General features: G+C 34.9%; 1 protein-coding gene across 11 annotated transcripts in view; it reads left to right on the top strand.

Annotated features, from left to right (window-relative positions):
* The window catches only part of FRYL (FRY like transcription coactivator), a 148,606-nt gene that overhangs the window by 56,557 nt on the left and 68,388 nt on the right, over nt 1-23,661 (top strand). For 8 of the 11 annotated variants that reach the window (XM_085578599.1, XM_085578593.1, XM_085578592.1 and 5 more), the window contains exons 3-14: nt 3,975-4,028; nt 7,920-8,059; nt 8,537-8,633; nt 9,181-9,260; nt 9,750-9,830; nt 10,295-10,463; nt 11,314-11,406; nt 14,954-15,052; nt 16,453-16,554; nt 19,379-19,423; nt 22,631-22,734; nt 23,361-23,469. In XM_085578599.1, coding sequence (XP_085434725.1) covers nt 3,975-4,028; nt 7,920-8,059; nt 8,537-8,633; nt 9,181-9,260; nt 9,750-9,830; nt 10,295-10,463; nt 11,314-11,406; nt 14,954-15,052; nt 16,453-16,554; nt 19,379-19,423; nt 22,631-22,734; nt 23,361-23,469 — 1,173 coding nt within the window. The remainder of the gene's footprint in view (nt 1-3,974; nt 4,029-7,919; nt 8,060-8,536; nt 8,634-9,180; nt 9,261-9,749; nt 9,831-10,294; nt 10,464-11,313; nt 11,407-14,953; nt 15,053-16,452; nt 16,555-19,378; nt 19,424-22,630; nt 22,735-23,360; nt 23,470-23,661) is intronic. The other 3 variants (XM_085578601.1, XM_085578596.1, XM_085578595.1) reach the window with 1 other exon arrangement.

Below are 23,661 nucleotides of genomic sequence, written 5' to 3'. Positions count from 1 at the left end.
TGGACAGTTTTTAAAACTTGAACATGTCAGTAGGGGAGCAAAAATTAATTAAAATATAAACTTAAAAATAGTCAGTGCAGATCAAGACAGCATCTGTGGGTGAGGGGTAGTACCGTTTTTGCTATATGTATAGATTTTGCTAGAGGTATGGATTACATTTAAAAGTAACTAACTTATGATTTCAAAAATTACTGAATGGTTTCTCTGGCTGTGATTTTTACCTAATTTCTTCTTGCTAATTTAATTAAGAGTTTCCTGCTTGCAAAATTGTAATACCTCAGCATTTTCAAAGTTACAGACAGAGCTTATCAGCAAATGCTTAAAATAAATGAATAAATGAAAACAGCAAGTATAATGACAGGAAGGAAAATCATCCTTTTAGTGAATAAATAAAATAAAATCACTTCTTTTTTTAACCAGCTATGCTAAGTCTTTTGCAGCAGTATATAGTTTTAATGAAAAAAGAGCCCAGGAGCAGTCTTGAAGCTTAAAAAATACTCTTCCTCAGCTGAGAGGGATGACACTGAGGAATGACACCAGCCTTCCCCAAATGTGACATAAACCATACCAGATAAAAAGATTAGCAATAAACTCAATTATTTTGCATTTTGTCAAGCTGCATGTAAATATGGATGGTTAGAATTTAAGCAGAGAGTTTAACATGGTGCCACCTACTAAACTGTAGTTGTCTCACATGGAAGTCACAACTAGCAAGAGTATTTAAGCCAGTTACCCACACAATTTTATTCTGTTGAGGAAATACTATACATGGCTCTGACTAGCACTGTACACTTTTACAAGTCTTGCTTTGTTGCTTTCAAAAGTTTGTCTGAAGTAAAATTTAGCACAATACTCTGCTTGCCCCTGGGGCAAGGGTGCACTGCACAGCCCTTGAGGCTTCAGGAGGCAAGGTAGCATCCCTTGTCTGGTTTCTTCCCGGCAGCTTGGAGCACAGCCAGAAGCACTCTAGTTTGCTGTGCACACTTGAGCCACCCTGCTGAGGTGTGCTAGCCATGAGGGATGGTGCCAGGGAATGCTGGAGAGGGGCCAACGGGTGGTACCTTTTTCCATGGGTGCAGTTGTTTGCACAGCACATGCACATCCTGATCCCTGCTGCCTGCTGTATGTTGACATTTCTCCTTTACACAATGGATGCAAACTGCTCTTTGCTTAATGTAATAGTGTTTTGGGTTTTTTCATTTCACTTGTAGAAGATAAATGTAGACCTATTATTTTCATCTGTCTCTGAACTACAGAAAGCCATGAAAATAAATCTTAAATTATTAATTCAGTTAGAGTTTCCAGATCTTTTTGCTGTTGAATAGATATTTTTAAATCATGTGAGATGATTTGGAGCCTTGCAGAGTAGAGGTAGAAGAAGACATTAAAAGAAACTAGATTTTAAAGCCAAATAATTCAAAAGACTTGATAAACCTGTGGTTGGGTTCAAGAGTATTATTTGGTTATGTCAGGTTTGTTTGGTCAGTGTTACATTAACTCTACAGTATATTTACCGTTTAATAGCTAAGATCCTTAGTGCTGAGGAAACATAATAGAGTTGGTTATGAACTTGTAAGGTCTTCATTCTTTCTGACCTTAAAATCTTAAACATTTGATATACAGTCATATCTAAACTAGTATGGATTATGGGAGGGAAGCTGAACTTTCAGAACTAGTTTGCTCTCTGTTGACAGGGATTTCAACTTCTTTGTGTAAAGACTTACAGATTATTTCACTTCTCTTTGATCTGTCATTCTTTTCTTTAGTGATTTTTGGGTTTAGACACATGAAATGGGTATAGTGAACCCAGGATTTCTTCACCTGTATAAGAGTTTTGTAGTATTATGGTGAAAACATGGTTTGTTGGGATGTTGTATCCTAATAGTTTTCTAATTTTTGTCATTTAACTTAATTAGCAATGATACAATGTTTGTATAGAGTGAAACATTTCTTGTATTTTTGCTTTATAGATAAGCTAGTAATTATTGCGCAATTTATCTGAAAGCATAATACAGGTAACACACATTCATCTATTATAGCAGGCGTTTCCCTGTAAAATAAAAAGGAGGGAAGACTGCTAGCTAAAAGAAAATTTGGCTTTGCAAGTTGTCTCTGGAGATTTTAGTATACCTTCAAAATACCAATTCTCATAACAATGTTTTGAACAGATTTAACATTGAAAATTACATTAATTTAAAATAACCAAGAAAGTGAAACCTTTTTCCCCTTGCTTTTGAGTAGACAGTGAAAGAACATTGACTATTACATCAGTTGATCAAAAACTAAAGCTTTTCAAAATACTCAATGCATTTTCCTAGAAACCCCCTTCTTAAAATATTTTTTAATTTGAGCATACTGGAAGTGAACATAAATGGTAGTATTTTCATATGGAAAGGGAAAACAACTATTGAATTTGCATCTATATTATTTTAAATTATACTTTCAGAGTAGGTAAATGCTTTTTGCCTGGGCAGTGTTGAATTCAAGTTTTCAGAGGCTGTAATAGTTGCCAGATATTGCATTCTTTTTAACACCAAATACAGCTGTACTTACAGGAAAAAATGCTGGAAACTGTGCTGTATTTTCAAGGTTACAATTAGGACAAGGAAAAGTAAGTTTCCCGTTCAAACCTTGGATTTGGGACATGCAATATGAATTTTTATCTGTTGAACATACAGGCTGTCTCTTGCAGCATTGCAAGTGTTAATCGTCAAGCAGTGTTGACTTTCTCAGTTTTTGTCAACAGCCTGACAGCATGGGTGTTGTCTCATACTGAACTCCTGAGCAGTTACTTTGTGCTGAGTTACAACCTGTTGAGTGCAGAACTGGCTATCAGTATTGCTCACACCTCCTTTTATGTGCCAAACCAGGCAAGTTAAGTACTTGACTTACCTTGCTCTATAAAACTTCCTTGTTTGCTTACTGCAATCTAATGTGAGCTATTAACCCTTTACTCTAGGTACTTTTTAAATTTACCTTGTGAAAGATTACATTTTGAACTCATTTATATTATCAAGTGAAGGGTAGTTTAAAATTTTTTTTAAATAACAGGAAGTGCTCAGCAGATCTTTATGTATGTTACTGCTTTGCAGTGTGCCCTTAAAGCTGTTACTTTGGTACTTGGGTTGCTGTAAATCAGGGATCCTCAGAGCCAGTCCACAGGACTCAGTGTCCTTTCTTATTTTTCTTTTTTCTTCCTTTTTTTCTTTTTTTTCTTTTTTTCCTCCAGAATACCTGAGCAAGGTATAAAAGGTATTTCTTGTAAGTGTATAATTTCATACTCTACACAGCGACTAGTAAGAATTACTGTTTACTCTTAGAGTTGGTAAATGTTTTGTTTCTGTAATGCTTTAATCCTCACTAAATTATTTTGTCAGGAATATAATTTAATTTTGCTTTTAACAGAGCAGTATGTCATATGCCACTGGTAGCACTAAATATTGTAGGAAGTAAAATTCTATTTTTTTTTTTGTCCCTTACAGTTATTTCAAGTTAAAGCAAGTGATTATTCACATTCTCCTTTTACTGGAGTAGGTCTTCTAGCTGTGTTTCACTGCAGTTCAGGGGAACAGCAGATTGGAAATGCATTGAACACTTGTCTCTGCCTTTGTGAAGGCATTTTAAAAATCATTATTGTAACTTAGAATAATTGCTATATATGAACATGAATACACTTGTTAATTGAGATAGGAATAGCTTTCCCTCCAAGTTACACTTGACACCCACCACCAGCTGGTCCCTGTTTGGCCTCTGACATCTTCTGTTTGTCAGTCTTTAATGTTATTATTGTTTAGTTACTTACTTTTTAGAAGTTTACTTCATGTCTCCAGAAATATTTCTATCTAAAAAACAATGCAAATATTTATATTAAAAGTTTTTTCTTTGTTCTGTAATGTAACTGGAAAGAAGGAATCTATCTTTGATAATAGTCAATGACATTGTGAAATGTGTGTTTATTTTTATTTTTTGTGCAGGAAAAGCTCTTGTCCAGATCTCTTCAAAGAGGTGAAGATCTTCAGTTTGATCAGGTAGGAGACATATAATTGAAGGCAACTTTCATTGGATTAAGGTGGGCTTTACTTTTGCAGAATAGTGGTTCCACTGTTGTAATAACTTCGAACATTTGCATGTGAATCTGTGTCAGAAGGTTTAGATTCTGAATGTTAGTTAGACTTTATTTTCCATTGTAGAACATGATAGCAAGAAACTACTAGAATAGGTAATTATTTGAAGGTGGCAGTGAAAACTGGTGGAAGAAAGATGCTGAAATACACTACAGGACAAAAAGTCTTAGTTTATTTCTACTATGACTTATTGTTTGAGTGTTTGGGGTTCTGTTTTTATAAACAGTGTTAATTTTATTTCAGTAAACACAGCTTTTACTGGATGCTTTTTGGTCCTATTGCAGAAGGTATAGGGTAGATCCCGAGTTTACTTTGTCCATTGCTGAGAATATAGATAACTGCTAGGCAATTCCATTTCAATTCCTCTCAGTGAACTGTGTCTGGAAAGGCTCTCTGCTCAATTTATTCCTATTTATTGTCTGTATTTCTAATTCTTCAATAGTGTAGGCTTGTTTGTGTCCCATAACCCCTTCCTTGCAGTGGAGAGGCAGCATTCAGAGGAAGCCCCATTAATTGCCTGTTCCTGTTCTTGGCTGTTCCTGAGTAGCATCTACTATATGTGTCCAGAGAGAGGTTCTAAAAACAGGCTGAGTGAAGAGAAATAAAAAATAGAACATGTAACTTTTAAAATTTTATGATGTATAAAGAAATTAGTTTTCCTGAAAATAGTTTTTTTAAAAAAAAGTTTAGATTATATATATATATATATAAAATCAAAACGTTTTTTGTATATATATATATGTGTGTGTGTGAGAGTTCTTATTTTGTTCTTTTGTTATTTTTAATCTACTTTGAAGTCAAGATATGAACTTTATTGCAACTGAATAACTGCTTTAGACATACCTGAATGGCTGGGATTATGAACTTTATTAGGGAATTTTGCACATTGTTTGGCAAAAAGAATTAAGACTGTGTGTCTCTGTTCATTGCTTGCTGTATAAAACCCTTATTGAGAACAATTCTCCAGCAGTGGAGAAGATTACAGATTAAAAAAGTGATTGGCAAAATGTGGGAATGAGGAGGATCCAGAAGTCACAGCATCCAGCAGAGAAGCTAGAGCTGTTGCTGGGCCAACCTTGTTCACCCAGAGGTCTTTATGGAGCCAAGAATCTGAGTCTAAAAATGGCTTTACCTATAATGTACCAATAATGGGGTCTGAGCTAGTAAGCGTTGTACTTTGTGAATAAAGAGAGTGTGCTTGGAACACAAGAGGGCCCTGGGACTAAGGTGGTACCTAATTAAGACTTGTTCTCTCAGCTCAGTAAGTGATGAGAAGAGGGATGGAGGAGGAAGGCATGTAGTGTTGTCTGTCCCTCTAATGAAAAGTAAAATAGCATTTAATGGGATTATAAGTTATTTTTGTTAGAAACATAACCAGACCAAGAGAGCTGCTATTAAAACAAGTTTGAAAAATCAATAGCTTTTAATTTTCAAACAGCAGAAATCTTCTGTTTGTCATTTGATATCTTAATTGGAATGATAATATAAATTCAGCTAAAACAGGTGAAATTTTGGAAAAGGAGAAGGAAATCTGTATGTTGATACACTCATGAACTGTTAAAAATTGTAGCATTTTAGTACCAGTGCTTTCCCTTTATCATTCCTAGGATATCATCAGGAAGCTACCAGACAGGAGATTTTTTATAGAACATATATTGCATTTCTTAAAATATTTTTGCTTGTACAGCTTGAAACTGAAATAGCCTGTGTGTTTCTTTTTTTTTTGCTTGTTGTAGGAAACATACTTGGCAATTTCCTACTCTTGTCCTAAGACATCAAAACTTTATGATCACACAGAAGCCTGTGTTGACCTTCTCAGTGACTGAAAGCAGATGTATGTGAGGTTCAGGCTTGTTAATGATTAAGCACAACTTGAGGAACGTTTTCAGGATTTTGGCTAAAGCTGGAATTTGTGCTTTAGCATCTTACTTAATCTTGCTTCTCTCTTTTTACCTCTCACTGTGCTGTTGAATATGTTATGTGAAGCAATTAGCAGTATGTTACAGCCTTTAAGACTTGAGCAGGATTTGCTGTTTCATTCTGAGGAAGTGAAGTATACGTCATATCTATTGCAGCCCTGTCCTCCTGGGTATTACAGGAACACTTTGTCTGGATTGCTGCTTTCAACCTAGGCATAATGTAAGGCTAAAATAAAAAGAGTTTTCTTGTATAAGAAATATATCTTCTATATAAGAGAGATTGTTTTTAATATAGGATGATTTTGAATTTAGTATCCAGGCAGTGTAGTAATTATTTAAAATGAAACATAGCTGATGTTCTGCTTAGAAGACATGCAGTATTAGCAAAGATATCATCTTCCTGGTGATTCCAGGGCCTTTTCATTAGAATACAAAGAATGCAAAACTAGGCAGGAAATAAATAATTATTGTTTAAAACTTTTTATTTTTCAAGAGGAAAATGCTTTATTATACCAGTAGTTTCTGGGTTTAGCATTTTACCAGTGACATTTTTAAATGTGTATGATACATGCTTGTTTCTGTGGAAGCCAATATAAATTGCCTAACTACTTTTATGATCATCTATGAATGGTATTAGTATTGATAAACTCTGTAAACCTGCAGGAAAACCTAAGGAAAAGGTTTAGTAAAGCTTAAAATGCAGCTTGCTTATTTTCCTACTGCTAAAAAATATATCAGTTCAGAGCACTATTTAATTCTTGTGACTTGAATAACTGACTAATTAACAAGCTGAAGTAATGTATTCAGAAGATTAAAAGAGGTCCTTCTGAGGTTTGCCTGTGGTTAACTTGTCCCCATCCCTTCCACAAACCTAAAACCCCAACATGCTTCAAATGAGGAAAAAGAAATAACTGCATTAATATTATATCAGAGCATGTAATGGCATAATATTGTATTGTTACCTGGAATAGTGAATAATAGATGTTAGAGCCTGAGCATGGCTTCTATTTAAACCTTATTTGAAAGATCCAAGAGGTAGGTAACACATGGCATCAGTGAGCAACATGGTAACTTTCCCATTCCAGCCTCTGTTTAGGGAATGGGCTTGCTCCCTTCTGCCTCCTGGAAGCAAGTTTATAATGGCATTTTGCTATCTTCAGTCATTCTTCTCCTTTCCAAGCTGGGGTACTTAGGAGTTCTCTTAAGTTTTTAGTTAAGGGAAGCTTAAATAATTTAAGTTTAATAACATTCTAAAGTCTTCCTTCTATAATGGTTTCTATTGCCACATCTGTTGTACAGATGAATTTTCTACTTCTACAGATTTTCTGAAAGGAAGCAGAAGATAAGGGTATATACTCATACGCTATACTAAAAGTAAATATTTCTTGAGACCCAGACTAGTCAAATGTATTACAGGCAATGTAGAATATCTAAAATGCTCTTATTTTTGTTTACATAACAACCAAAGAACTAGGTTTTTTTAAAAGGTATAAAATTCTTCAGTTTAGGAGGGTTGGCTCTTGTCATTTGTGATGTGAAGGTGTGTATACTTCAGACATACATACAGCTACATTCAGGGACATCCTGAAACCTCTGCTTTTGTTTTCTCAATGATTTTATACATGTTACATGTCTATAAATTTGTCATTTTTTGATCCCTGTGAGCTTTGGAACACTTTACTTAAATTTATTTTAATAATTGACTTAGTGTGTAATATTTACAGTAATTGTCCTAGGTGAAAATGAATATAAAGTTGCCACTTTGTGAAGTTATGTGATATATGGTTTTTAACATTAAAAAACAATTTGAAAGATTTATTAAACTGTAGGATTTTCATTGCTATATCAGGCTAAAGTATTTTTCTTACTCTTTCAGTTGATAAGCTCTATGAGCTCAGTAGCAGAGCACTGTCTCCCCTCCTTACTTCGCACCTTGTTTGACTGGTACAGACGCCAAAATGGAACAGAAGATGAATCTTATGAGTATAGACCTCGGTCAAGCACAAAATCAAAGGGGTAAGAATCTTCCTTGCAGAAGTCTGTTTGATTTTTGTGTGCTTTCACATAAGAAAATGTGTACCTTGTACTTCTGTGACAAGTATGTTGTATTTGGATTTGTCCTTACCTAAACTTGTGTAGAAAAAACACAGACATCTTTAAGGTAGTGTATTTAACTTGTGTAGATGATATACATGAAGTGACTTAATGGTTTTGGTGTGGATATACAGAAGGAAGTTGGATACTGCTAATTCTAAGCTAGTTTATCTTTTTTCTTTTTTTTTTTTCTTTTTTCTTTAATTATTGGCAGGTCCTTTCAGGAGGAGGGGGAAAGATGTCAGTACTGTGCCAAACCTCCAAGTCTTTCCACCTATCCATTTATCCATTTTATATACATCTGCAACAGTGATTGCATGAAAAACAATGCAGTCCTTGTCTCTGCAATATTTGTGTTCAGTCATGTGTCTGATACCTGTGTTCTTGATTTGATTTTAGGGATGACCAACAACGTGAAAGAGATTATCTACTTGAAAGGAGGGACTTAGCTGTAGATTTCATTTTTTGTTTAGTTTTAATAGAGGTTCTAAAACAGGTAAGATCTTCTGCTTTGGCAAATTATTTTTTGTATTTTGCTTGTAATGTTGGTTTTGATAATCTCCTTTAAATTTTTATTTTAAAAACTAGAACATCTATGATGAGCATATGCAAGGCTGTAATTATGCTCTCAATTACATAAAGCCTTTGGCCTCTCCTGCCTTTTTTTACATGCCTGCATTATCTCAGTTCATGTGTCTTGGAAAGCTGCTGCTCTATTACAAAAAGCAGAACTGTAAAAAATAGCATGTAATTTATGTTCAGTATGCTTTGTCAACTTAAATGTTGTTGAAATACAGGTTGAAATTTATAGATAATGAGGTTAAAATGTCATGTTAAAATTATTCTTATTTGGCTAAGTATGCCAATGCAGATTGTGGAAAATTGTATATTGCACAATTAGCTTGATATATGCCAGCAAAGCATGTGTCCTTGGACACTGATGGGAGAGATTTCTCCAGGGCATCTCACAGTACTGTTTATTTGCTTTATATATGCATGTATGTATAGGTGCTACATACATGTAAGTGATATTTGCATTTCAGATACCTGTTCATCCAGTGCCAGATCCTTTAGTACATGAAGTTCTAAACTTGGCTTTTAAGCACTTTAAACATAAGGAAGGGTAAGTTTTACTTGTGTAATTTAAAATAATTTGTATTACCAGCCTGTGCTTCTTTGTTGTGATTGCTTTCCTTTGCCTCACATGTAACATGTTGGTGATAATACCAGTGTGAATGAACATGAGTCGATGTCTTTCAATTGAAAACACATCTTGAAGGAACACAGCGGTGTTCAATGCAGCACTGAGTTTATTTTGCTTAGAATATACAGAATGATTTGCATCCTCAGACACAGTAAGAAAAGTCTGAGTTTGGATAAATATAGTAAAGTTTCTATCCAGAATACATTTCTTTTGAAATAAAAAAATGCAAGTACATTACTTTAAATGTCACCCATGCATTTCATGTTTGAATTTAATTGTTTTTATGGTAATAATTTGCCTGCTAAGGGACGAATTTTTTGTTTGTAATTGAGAACTTGCAAAGTTGTTTTTAATGAGTTTTCTTTTTCTTTATTGTGTTTATTTTTTAAATTTTTTTTTCCTCCTTAGGTATTCAGGAACCAACACTGGGAATGTGCATATTATTGCAGACTTATATGCAGAAGTTACAGGGGTTCTTGCTCAATCAAAGTAAGTTCAGTCTCTGATTCTTTGTGTTTAGGGACAGACCAATGGAAACTTAAAGACTATTTGATATAGTGGAATCTATTCATGTCCCCAGTTGATAATCCTGTAAGGGTCAAATGTAGTCAATTGTAGTGTGTTTTGTCTGTCTGATGTTCCAGCAAAAAAAATATGAACAAATCAAGAAAAAAATCTTTTGTACAATTGCTTTGCAGTCAGCTTGTTAGGGCATGGAAAGGAGGCCCTGTGTCAGTCAGCTGTTGTTTACTTCACTGGTACATTCTAATGTACTGATCATTGTAGGCACTTTTAAATGCCTAGATTTGAAGTACCAGGGTTTCATCTCCCTTATTTTTCTCATATAGTAGCTGCTGTTATTGTTACAGACTGGAGAAATTGCTTCAAAATAATCAACCTCATACAAAAGTAACAAAGAATGCAAATAATTGCTATCTGTATCCCTTGTTCAGGTTTCAAGCTGTTAGGAAGAAGTTTGTCACTGAATTAAAGGAACTGCGTCAGAAAGAACAGAGTCCTCATGTAGTACAGAGTATCATCAGTTTGATTATGGGAATGAAGTTTTTTCGAGTAAAGATGTATCCTGTGGAGGATTTTGAAGCATCATTTCAGTTCATGCAGGTAAATAAATGCTACAGAAAACTGAAATGAGTATAATTTTAAATGCTTAAGTCATGAAGTTACAATGACACTTGCTGTGATCAATCACCTCCTCTACTTGTGTGCCATCCTTCATCCTTTTTTGTTCCTAATTTTTCAGAGGTGTGAATTACTTGTTTCTCTACAGGTTGTGAGTGCCTCTCATCAGGAGAAACCTCTCACAATTGCCTTAGTAGTGTGTCAAACCTCTAATATATGAATTTAAGACTGAATGAAAATGGGCAGCAATCAAATAATTTTCTGTCTTTATAAAAGGCAGTATATTAAAGGAAAAGAATTACTTGACACATAATTTTTTAACAGATGAGATGCCAAGACATACTTTTCTTTAAAAACACTTCACTATGGATTATTTCTTGTGTATGGCATATTTAATTATCTTTAATTTTCTTTGCATCAAATTCCTTTGAAAATAAAAACTGATGTATAAAAATAAAATACGATTTTCCAATCATTTTAATAGAGGTAAGCATTAAAATTTTTTAAGCTTCAAAATAATCTGAGGGAAAATGTGCATATTTATATTATTTTGTATTCTGAGTACTCAATATTCGGAGTAAAAAGTAAATAGCTATATGGTATTACAGATGTTCTCCTTTCAATTCATTGAGGTGTATTGCTGGGCAAATAGGTTTTAAAGTTTCTTATGTTTTGTGAAATTGATACTGCTAAGGAATATAAAACTAACTCAAATACATTGCATATTCTAAATTAAAACAGACAACGAATGTTAGACTGCTAGTGGTTTTTATGGCGTAGTTACATTTGTACTCTTTTTTTCTAAATATTTTTCTAATGTTTTCTTACTTAGGAGTGTGCTCAGTACTTCCTGGAAGTAAAAGATAAAGATATAAAACATGCACTTGCTGGTTTGTTTGTGGAAATTCTCATACCTGTAGCTGCTGTAAGTATTTTAATCTCCTCTGCCATACTGTTCCTCCCACTTCAAATTGGGTTCTCATTACTAAAATTCTTCAATTAATCCTGAAAATTTGAAATTTCTATAGATTCAGAAAGACATCTGGTAGCGAGGAGGGCTTACAAGGAGGCTGAAAAGGGACCTTTTACAAGGGCATGTAGTGATAGAACAAAGGAGAAGGGCTTTAAACTGAAGGAGGGTAGGATTCGATTAGGTTCTAGGAAGAATTTCTTTACTCATAGGGAGGTGAGGCACTGGCACAGGTTGCCCAGAGAAGTTATGGATGCCCCATCCCTGGAAGTGTTCAATACCAGGTTGGATGTGACTCTGAGCAACCTGGTCTAGTGAAAGGTGTCCCTGCCCACAGCAGAGGGGGGAGTTAGAACTAAATTATTTATAATGTCCCCTCCAACACAAACCATTCTGTGACTGTTAGATTACAAGCACCTTCACAGTCTTAAAGAGAAATAAGTTGGCTTGTGTGTTAGCTAGTTTCTAAAGTTTTTCCAGAACTTTAAAGAATTTTCTGTTTTCTAGATACCTTTGTTACCAGAGCATTATGTAATTTTATACATGCTCTTAAAAATTCAGATTTCCTTGGTTTAATTTTTCTTTGCTCAAGGGTCTTGTTGACTTTTCTTTATTAGCTGAAACCTTTAAGTTCTTTCTGTAGTAAGCTGTGTAACATTTTTACAGTTTGATAAAGAGAGTGTGAACTCTTATGCAGGAAGGAAGAATGTAGGTTTTGGCAAGTTAAATAAAAATAATTTGTAGAGGTGAATGTCCACTGGATTTAATTCTTTAAGTGGAAGAACAGTCAGTCATCTCCTGTGTGTGTTTTAAATCAAAAAGTAGAAATTTCACACAGCAACCATGAACAAGGAAAAAAAACCTCATTATCATCCCACTGTTAGATGTACTGTGCCTGTAATGCTGCTAGTGAGAATGTTTCCATCAAGACAGGCTCTGTTTCCTACCAGGCTGCTTCGCTTGGTTTTGTGAAGCTTGTTCAACAGGTCAAGAAGAAATTATGGCATCTGAGTGGAATTCAAGTTGACCATTTACCACAAGCTCAGTTAATTTCATCATAGTAGATTGATACTTTCTAGGATTGTTGTCTAAAATGCTAGTTCTATTAGTAGATGCCAGGCCACACTGCTTGACATGCAGTCCCAAAAAATGGCTCTTTCTGGCTCTGTGTTGCCACATAGACTATAGGGACACAGCTTGCTATGAATGGAAAATTGGGACATGTAGCTCTTGTTTTGTAGAATAGGATCTACAGAGTAGCATGCTGGGTGGGTGTCCCATCTGAGCAAAATTATAGGAGAAAGATAATTCTCTCTGAGTTCTTCATCCTCTTTTAAATGGTTTACTTGCCCTGGGGAAATGCTTCTTTCTTTTCCATGGTGTCAGTCTTGGTGTCAAAAACCCCTTTTTTGAGGAGGTTTCTTGGTTTGGTTTTGTTTGTTTGTGCTTGTTTGTTTGTTTGTTTTGCAGGATTTTTGTGTGTTTGTAAGTTTTGTTTGGCTGTTGTTGGTTGATTGGTTAGGTTTGGTCTTCTTGGAGGTTTGGGGTTTTTCTAATTACTTTTAAATTACAAAGAAGACAATCTTATAAGACATAACTAGGAAGAGGTGTTTCTAGTAGTAACTATTTATGGGAAGAAGTTTTGATCTTACCCAGACATACTTACACTCTTCTAGAGAAGAACCGAAGAATTTCTTCCCTATTAAAGAGTGAACACATTTTGTCATTTTGAATTTCATAGTCTCTTGGCAGTTGGAGTGGGAGTGCTGAGTGAAACTACTTAGCATTTAGGTAAATGCAAATATTAGTTTGCAGAATCATAAACGTGGTGAAAAGTGCCCTTGAAATAAGGAGGAAGAAGCAGCATTTGGGAGCTGGGACTATCCTCTGACAAGGGCAGAGGCATGAGCATGGGCTGTGCAGAGCACAGTGCTGCTGTGTGATCCCTTCCTACGAGCACAGCCTGAATCAGCTCTTCAGACAGCTGGGGAGGGAGGCTTGATCTTTCCTTCTGACTCACTGAGTCTCTAATCATTTCATACAAATGGAGCTTCTTAAACAGAAACTCAGAGCTCACTCCCAGGCTGAGGTGCAGTTGAGCAGGTTAGTCATTCTCTTGGAAGATATGAGATGCAAGTTTGAATATTTTTGATGCAGCTGAAGGAATTGAATGTAGATTTTTCTGTATCTTGGATACAGAAAATCACTCAAGTGAGGAAGCTGTTGGGTTTCAGCATTGCGACTTCCTTACTGTCATTCTCTTGCTTAGTCATTCAGGCATTTTAAGAAACCTGACCTGATTTGGACCCTGCAGGTATGGTGAATCACAGTATATTTTATAGCGGGGAAGTTAGGGCTGCTCTGAAAGCCTAAGGTTACATCCCAAAGCAACAATGCAGTGGTGACAACAACTGACTGATTTCTCATGTGGAGCTAGCAGAGTACTAATCAGCCCATAGCCTAAGAATAGTAAAAGAGAAATAATTTGGTACATAGGAAGTGATTTAAATCGTAACTACTTTCTCAGTTCTTTTTTTGTGGATCTGTACACATTACAGAGATACGTGCTATTTTTGGGCTTCTACATCATGAAGGTTTTAGAGTGTTCTTAGCAAGATGGACATGATTTTTCTTTGTGTAGTGTTAGTAGATATAATGTTTATGTAGCATTAATAACTATAAATAATCAAAATAACAAAAATTATCATATGCTGTAAGGAAATTGTATGTACAGAGGACCTCTTCAAAAAAAGCCATTTCAGTCTCCAACACCCCACCCCTCAATTTGATAAATAAAGCAGAAACAGCTTAAAACAGAGAATAGTGTTTAAATAGATCATCCAGGGGATCCAGAGAGAAGCCTTGCAGAGTTTTCAATAAAAAGGATGGTAGCTGCCTGGATTGTGGAAGGAAACCTGTTATATGTGCAAGAACAGAGTGGGTCAGAAGGATGTAGGGCTCCATGTATGTTCCATTAATTCTGAAAGCTGAGCAAAGATAACTTGAATGATTGGTTGACTGGTAATCCTGTTGTTTTTTTCTTAACTTTACAGTTTTCACTATTAAAACAAAGAAGAAAACAGGAACAGTTTTCTTCTGTGAAGGTTACAGATACTAATTTTTTGAATAAATGTAAATATGCATATGAAGATCTTCAGCGTAGTGTTTTTTTTAGTTGATATCAAATACATTTTCTTCTTTAAGTGTGGAATAGAGACTACATTCCTAAAGCAGTTTATTTTAATGGACTGTTTTGTTGGGGTGGAGCTTTTTGTATGTTTGCTTTAACTGTTAATTTTAACCATATGGTTGTAGTGTATGGCATGATTTCTTATGCTTCTGTTTATATTTCAGATAAATATACTCAAATACTTTCCTAATGTGAAATTTAACTTTTGAATGGTTCTGAATTAATAGACATCTTAATGTATATTTAAATTGCTTTCTGTGTAAATTTTTAAGCCCATTAATTTGTGGGTTTTTTTGTTTTTTTTTTTAACAGGCTGTTAAAAATGAAGTGAATGTGCCATGTCTGAAAAATTTTGTGGAGATGCTTTATCAGACTACCTTTGAATTGAGTTCAAGAAAGAAGCACTCGCTGGTATTTTAAAGAAATATTTCAACTCCTCCATTTTTGCTCACTTAGGCTCCTAAGCTAGTACATTATATGAGGAAAAGCTTATTGAGCCATATTAATTTAAATCTTAACATCTCAGTATAATTAAATTCCCACAGTGCATTTCATCCAATTTTGCTTTGTTTCTTCGTGCAGATATGTGCTCTTATCTCACATGTGAGATTATCTTGAAATCAGTGCTTGGTTTTGATTGTTTTAGTGGGTTTTAGCAGAGTTATTTAACCTAATGTCCTTTCTTGCATTCAGGAAGTCTGAATATATTTAAATTAGGGTTAATTAAAAGATGCAAATGTCAGACAAGGTTTTTTCAGTAAAATAGCAGCCTCTTAATAGCCCTGCTCTGCCTGGTTCTCTCATCTCTGCATACACCTTGTTTTTCTTTTTCCAATTTTTTTTTTTTATTATCTCTTTATTTTTGCAGTATTTGGTTATTTTTGATGACTATGGCAGCCATGTTTGAAGTTGATTTACTTCACTTTGCTGAAAATGTGGAGTTAATTTTTGTGTTTCATTTAGCACATTCAGTAAATGCAAGTGAATTTAAAATGTTTTATTCCCACTTTCATGTTATGGACAAACTTTACTTTGTAGTATGCTGCACATATAAAGCATATATCATTGTACTGGTTAAACTCCTTATGTAAGAGTAACATAAAGTTGTTGATATTAGTATTCAAAATGTAATTTTATTTATGAAGGTAGAAATGTATCAAGAGTACTATTTGCCTACTCATCCTTCAGTTTTGCTTCATAACAAGAAAAGCTGCAGTCAGATTTGGTACTAATCACCATGATGTGTTAAAAGTATGTGGTACTTAAACAAATCTTATCTTACTAAAGCAAATCTAAATTATACTTTGCATATTCACAGATTTAAAATAAATTATATTGTGGTTTGTTCTTCATTAAAAGTAGATCTTGAGTAGAAGTAGCATTTCTGACAACTTAAAGCCTGTCTGAGTTTTTACTGACTTGATGTTTTTCCTGAATATTCTTGGAGGCAGTTCACCTGCCCAGCATGTAGAACTATATGAATTGAGTCTTGCAGTTGCAGGAAAAGCCTGAACATTGTATGAAGGGTAAGACTGCTCTCAGCCCTTGTTTGAGATCAGGCCTTGCTGGGGGATGAGCTTCACCTTGGTCCCACTGCCCCAGTCTGTCCCCTGGAGCTCTTACAGCACTCAGGAGTTACCCAGGGCACTGTGCCTGGCACGAGTGTCCCAGGGCAGGGGAGAGGCTGCCATGCAGTGCCAAAACTGTGAGAGTGAGAGGCAGCAACCAGCTGTGTCTCATTCTCAATGTACAACACATAGGAGGTCTACAAAGAGCAATTTGATCAATTCTTTTTCCCCCCCTACTCATAGGCTTTGTATCCATTGATCACCTGCCTGTTGTGTGTCAGTCAGAAACAGTTTTTTTTAAATAACTGGCACGTTTTCCTGCAGAACTGTTTGTCACATCTGAAGGTAAGAATCCTTTTTAATTAAGGAACTGTTGCAAATCACTAGCATTTATTACAATATGTTCTCAGCATTCTTGTGCCAAATAAACAATGAATAATATTTGGCTGTTTAAAAGGACACTGAAATATTTTTCTAAAAAGAAATTAAATGTTTCAAGTCTCTGTATTAAACTTAATAGTATTAAGTTTTTGTGATGCTATATCGTGTTGGAAAATAAATGTGGTCCCTTTGGGGATTATCATTTTTATTGAGTAAAATCTGCAGAAGTATCTGCTAATAAGGGCTATTAATGCCAGAGAAAGTACAAACCTTATTTCTTTATGTGAAAATTATATGTGAGAAAATAATTGACTTGTCTGCTCTTCTAAATAGAATGTATAGGAACTGCAAACTGTCTATCTCTTGTTCACTTTCTGAAGGAATAGAAAATGAACTGTGCAACCAGAAAAGATGTTTTATCTACAGCCTGTGATACAAATTTTAAAAAACCAATTACAGTGTCCCTTTAACTTGTGCCTTCTGTTGATATCATTGTAACCATCAATTGGTTGGTAAAGACATCAAGATACTTACAAATCAGTTGCTTTCTTGTAGTTATTGTACATGTTCTTTCCTTGATTATGATTAACATAATTCATGATTTTGCCTAATGTGTTGATTTTGAAAATGTGAATAAATTCTTTGATCTTCCTTTACAACGCTGATTTTGGTTAGCTATGAGTGACAGTTATGAAGCTTATTCATAAAATCTGTAAACCAGCATGAAGTCAAAAGGAAACCGGTTTAGCTGCTTGGATTGTTTTGGGTCATTTTGTTCTTACAACATCTTTCACATCTTTCTGTTGCTTGTTGGGTTCTGTATATTTTTCATCTAACATTATTGCAGTTCTTTTGAAATATTTGCCTTGATTTTTTTTTGTGGTTTATTTTGCTTATGGAGGCTGCTTGTGCTTTTGTTTTTAAAGCTTTAAAAAAAACTCCTTACAATCTAGGAGTTGCCTTTTTCTGGCATAATGTCCATTGCTGGTAATGGATGTATTAAAACTATAAATGCCAGTGAATTTAACTGGTATTTGCTGAGCATGCATTTTATATTTTACTTAGATTTGTTAACCACTAACAGCTTAACACATTTACTGTAAGGCTCTATTCAGCAGAAATTCCACATATGAATTTCTGCAATTCAGAATTTGCAGTGTTATGATGCTATGCCATCAGTGAGTTCCTTAGGATAGTTTTTTGGCTTGGTTTAATTTGGCACACCAAATGCTATCAAGTTTTGTGGGTGCCTACCTTGTTCAGAAACTTTGTTGAGCTTAATTTTGAAAAATACACCCCCACTGTCCTGATGTGTCTTATGAATTAATGTGTTCCTTTGTTTCTGAAGCTAATTAAATGCATGCACTCTGTAATAAGTAATCTCATTAATTTATAAATCTGAATTTCACAGCAGTTTAGTCTTTTGGATTTCCCCTTCCTCATTTTATTTCCTGATTTTCTAATTACTAAAATTATTTCATTTGGAGTTATTTAAATATGTAAAATGAAATGAGAAATTCCAAATCCATTGCCTCTAATGTCCTTGTTATTAATAAAGTAATTTTGAGTGTTACTAGGAGATACTTAGAACACTAATAGGATTCATCTACCCCCACTGTATTTGTTAAAATTAACGAATTAGGAATTGGAATAATGATCACACTTAGAGTCTGTCACAGAATATTCTATGAAGAGTACTGGCATGCTAGCAAGTCACCAAGAGGTAATGTAGGTCATGGATTCATGGTGCTCTCTTTATTCTGTGGTGAGTACCCAGTACAAATTCTTCCTTAGCCATGAACACCATGTGGCATGTTGGTGACTGAAATGAGCCATTTCCCATTTGCCATGCTGTGAAAACTCACACCTTTGCAGTGGCCCCAAAGTACCTCATGCAGTTTGTTCATACCCTGCCTTTTCTTCTGGTGCTTTATTAAATTTGATAATGCTCCTGAGAGTGCTCTGAATCCTAAACCTGGCAGTATTTATGGTCTTTGTAAACTCTCTGTGCTGGGTTTCAATGCACATTGCCTTTAGTTTTCCTCAAAGCAGGCTTAATGTGTGGGGAGACCATCCTAGCCTTGCTGAAAGGAGCAAACCTAGTGGTCTGGACCAATGCAAATAGCACATCAGTGAGTTGTAAGAGTCAGTTGAGACCAGGAGTGTATAAATAGGTTGGTTTTTTTCTGGTGTTTATATATATATATATATATATATATATATATATATATAGTTGGCTTTGTCCCACAAATCTGTTGGGATGCTGTTTCAGCACTGAGCCCAGCAGGCTGTTTTAACACACTGTAGTGTAGGCAAAATTCTGAGTTTGTTCAGCAGACAGTAAGGCTGGGTCAGTATTATAAAACACTTTGCTTACTTTTTTTGACTAGTATTTACACAGAATAATTCTAGCAAGTTTGTCAGAAAGTTGATAAATTCTTGGATGAATCTGAGTTGTGGTATCTTTACTACCTCTTCTGGAGGGAAGAAGGAACATTTTAAAAAGCTAGAGAACTGGGAGAGAGCAGTGTCTGTCATTCTGCACCACTGTTGGCTGGAAAAAGAGGTTGATGGGTTTTTTCTCACAGTTTATCTATAGAGTCAGTTACCACAAAACCTTAAAAGTTAAAGGACTGTTTACTGCCACTATAGTAAGCTCTTTATTTCTACTGAATAGAGTCCTTGCTAGACAGCTATCTGTTGGTTTTGAGCTTTTTTTCATCTAACATGCATGTGCCTTCCATTCTCATGTTTGTTATGTTTTGCTGTCTCACATTGCTTTATTTAGATGCCATCTAACAACAGTATCAGAAAACAAATAGAAACACTGCAGGTGAGTTAATAATATGTTGTTGTAACTCAGTGAAATGTTGCTTTGTCTCATGTAAATACTTTTGGTTTGGTTTTTTATGTTGTTTGTTCTATTTTGTGCTTTCCTTCCTTTGTAAAATTGCTGCTAGTACTGTTAGAAGCAATAGGACTAAGAATAGCTAATGTTTCAAAGATGTTTTTCTCTTGCCAGGGAGTAAAGGAGAAAGATCAGAAAATTGTCTAATACCAGTTTTTCTTTGGGTGTGAAAGTGTGGCTTTGTGAGATTGATTATTAATATCACAGCTGGTTTCCCTGAACGGCAGTGCATGTTTCCTCTGGAAGTAACTACCTACTCAGATGTATGGGTTTTTCTGTTACTTCATTTCAAAAAGTGTCTTGCATGTGAGCAAACTGAAAACATTTTCACAATAAAAAAATGTGAAACTGATTTGCTGTAACAACTTGCAATGCACTAACATGAAAGACTTTTACGCTGTTGGTTTTGCAGGTTTTAAAAGGTAGAAATTGTTTTAGTTCAGAACAGAAGAAAAGTTTAACATCAGTATTAAAAAGTACTTTCTTCAGTAAGTGACTACATTTGACTAACATGGAAAAAATGCTATTTTGTTTCTTGCCATCATTGAGATTTGTTTCATTGACTCATTTTAATGTGTCATGTAAAACCACCATAATTTGCTCTTACATTTTCGGTTTTGTAACAGATACTGTTCCTGGCAACTTTTTTTCATAGTCTGCTGATACCATAATAAATTTATGTTAAAAAGTTTTAGGATTTTAAACAAAAGTATGTTTAAAAAAAAACCCAAGCCATATAGAGTACCTTAAAATCTGACAGACATCATCTAAAAAAAGACTAGAATTCTGCCAGGTTGAATTACATAGCCATCTATACCTTATTCTAGTTGCTCTAATGTTTAAGAGAAAATACTGACATCTTAACACCAGGTGTACATGCAGTAATTAAGACCCCAAAAGCAATTTTCTTCTAGCATATTTGTTTAGCTCTTCATTATAGGAAATGATAATGAAAATTTTCAATGCTTAAAGTAATAAAAGTACTGCAAAATTTATTTCCTCTTTTAAAAAGGTGAATGCCTCTATATATGCTCCTTTTTTTTCCTTCATAACAAACAAACTTTGTCATGACTACTCAGAAATAGCTCTGTTGGTTTATACACCTGCTAACAGATGGAACATTGTTTACACAATATTAAACTATCTGCTACCTCTACAATTTTTTATTAGATGATTGAATTTTTTTTTGTTTACTTCTGGATCTGTAAATTAAATTCCCCTGTAGAATATCAGAATTTAGAAAATTGAAGCATTACTCATTTCCAGATGCATTTCAGATAGACTTTGTTAACACTTTTACCAATTAATTCCCCAACCTGCTTTGACAATCAGTAATTGTTGGCCTGTAAATTAAATACAAGGAGTAATAATATTGTGGGTTTTTTGCTGTTTAAGCTGATTAGAATCAAAGCTATCACAGTCTCTCCTCTGGTACAGTTACATTTTATTCCTCCTCACAGTAGCACTGCAGGCAAATTAACTGAGTAGTGAGACATTTATCAGTGTGACTATTAACCAGGGACAGGTGTAACTTCTTACTGGATAGATTTTATCCAGATCGCTCCCCTAAATTTACCCACTGCCTAGTTATAGGTGCTAATTCAGAGGTGATGGCAGCACACATTTATGTGTGAAGGGAAGGTAGAACAGCATTATCACTGATGCAAACTGGGTTAAGTTATTCCCTCTAATATTCTGGTAGTCAGTCTTGTGTATTACTTGTTGGTCCTACTTTGAAATACCACTTCTGCTTCTGTGATTCTGTGATAGGCTTTTAGGCTTTCTTAAAATAAGATGCTTCCAAAACCAGAAGTCTGGACCCACCTGTTTTAAAAACACCAAAATTACTCTGTTTTGTGTATATAGTCTTTTACACAGACATGGACATGAAGTTATTTTGATCAGCTTATGGGTTCAAGTTGAACTTTCTTACTGCTAGAATTAATATAGAAGGAGCATTGAGGTTGTGAGGGAAAGAACCATGAATGAGACCATCTCTTTTTGAACAGTAGGGTTTTAGTTCCACTTACACCCTTTGTGAATTTGCATTCCATTTGTCCTGGAAGGACAAAGTCATCTGCTATTCTGACTCATTGGCTTGTGGCACAAAATATGAAATTAATTATGTTCAAGTCATCATACAGATATGTCTTGAAACAGAGAGACTTCACTAGAAATGGGGAAGGTTTGGTTTTGGGGTTCTGTTTCTGCTTTTTTGTTGATTTTGTTAGTTTGAATTGGGATAAAGCCTAAAAAGTTGATGACTGGGAATCATTTATTATATTCAGAAGTTTATACTTATGGCCAAATCGAGGAATCTTGCTGAACACTTATAGATTGTAAGTACTCAAAGAATCCCTATTTGGAAAGGAGGTTTCTGGAGCTGGTACAAAGAATGTTAGTTAGTTACTTACTGTTTTACACAGTTTAAGAGCTCAGAGAAGTCAAGCTCAACTCATAGTAGTAGCTTTAAGACAAAAGTAGTTTTGCATCCAGTACATAATTTAAACTGAATTGTGCTGCTCGATTTTATAGTAATTCAAAAAGCGGTAGTATAATTGTTACAATAAAAATTCCCTGAAAGTGGGCAAACACTAATACAGCCTGCAGGAAATGTCTGCGTTGTCTGAAGCCACACCCAGAGATGCATCTTTGTGTGCCTTCCCTGTTTTGCATTCTTTTCTTCTGCACCTGCTATTGTCTGCTGTCACAGGCTGAGTGATGGACTGAGACCTTGTGCCTGATCCAAAGCAGCTACTCCAATGTTTTAGACAAACTATAAATTAGTTTGCTATGAAGTAGGTATTTGTTACCAGTGGCTTTCTGAGAAAAGTTGTTGAAAACAATATACTGTTGGTGTGTTCATCTCAAGAGGAATATCTGCTTTTTAGTTACTTCTCTTCCCTCAGAGATGTGTAAAATGAGCTGGCATTACTAGTTAAAAATTTAAGATTAGGAAATATGCAATACAGGCTCGTTTTTATGGAAAAATATCAAAAACTTGTAGTCAGTATTAAACCCATCTACTTTCATTGTTAAAAAAATTATTTTCACAAGTAAATAAACATTATAATAGAATTTCGTCAGCATCTCACAGGCAACAATAACTGTATTTCTAAATTTATTTTACAGAATAAAGATCCCAAAATGTCCCGAGTTGCACTGGAATCTTTGTATAGGTTATTGTGGGTTTATGTTATTAGAATTAAATGTGAAAGCAACACTGTAACTCAAAGGTAAGTTCTTTGTGCAAAGTATTTTAAACTACTGATGATGGAGATTTTATTCCAACCTAGTGATATCAGAATAGAGCTTGGAGCCAGCTCAGGGATGGTTTAGTCAAGTAAGCAGGGGACCAAACATTTTGTCTTAATAGAGAAAACGAAAAGCCCGTGAGTACGTTGATGGAAAGAAGGAATAGAGTCTAGAATTCCCTTTGCAGTGATAGAAGAAGGCAGAGAGAAGAGCAGGAAATTTATTAAAATTAAAAGGCAGTAATGGTGACAGAACAAATTGGGTGTGAAGTGTCCATCACTAAGTATGGACTGGAAATGAAATGGTTTTCTTTATAATTGTGTATAATGAGAATTTTGAATAGTCATTTTCAGATTTTGCCCCCTGACTATTAGTAATTGGTTTAAAACAGGATATTTTTCAGTTCATAGAGGAACCCATGATCCTATTGCCTGTGACAGCTGGGGCTGTGCTTCCTGTACGTGGTCCTACCTGTATAGGCTTTTGTATTATTTGATAGTAGCCCCACACACACGCAGTTCGAGATTTGAACTGTAACATCTATGCTGTTATAAGGAACTTTTTTTAAAAGATCTTTTTATTTCTTTTTGTTTCTAAATTCTTGAAGCCGTCTCATGAGCATAGTATCAGCACTTTTCCCAAAAGGATCGCGCAGCGTGGTCCCACGAGACACACCTCTGAATATATTTGTGAAGATTATTCAGTTCATTGCTCAGGTGAGAATACCTCTAGGTAGTGCTGGAATAGTAGGATGAACATTATTTGGAAGAAATGTAAATTTAAGATTCATTTTTCAAATGTTCGTACTGAATTAGTGGTCTCATATCTTGACTAGAATTTCTCAAAATATGTGTAACAAATGAAAGAACTCTTTCTAGTAGGGGCAAAGCTTTTTTTTTTTTTAAACT

This window comes from Lonchura striata, chromosome 4 (genome assembly GCF_050655825.1).
Source record: "Lonchura striata isolate lonStrDom1 chromosome 4, ASM5065582v1, whole genome shotgun sequence".
NCBI lineage: Eukaryota > Metazoa > Chordata > Aves > Passeriformes > Estrildidae > Lonchura > Lonchura striata.
This window is presented reverse-complemented; position numbering and strand designations above follow the sequence as displayed.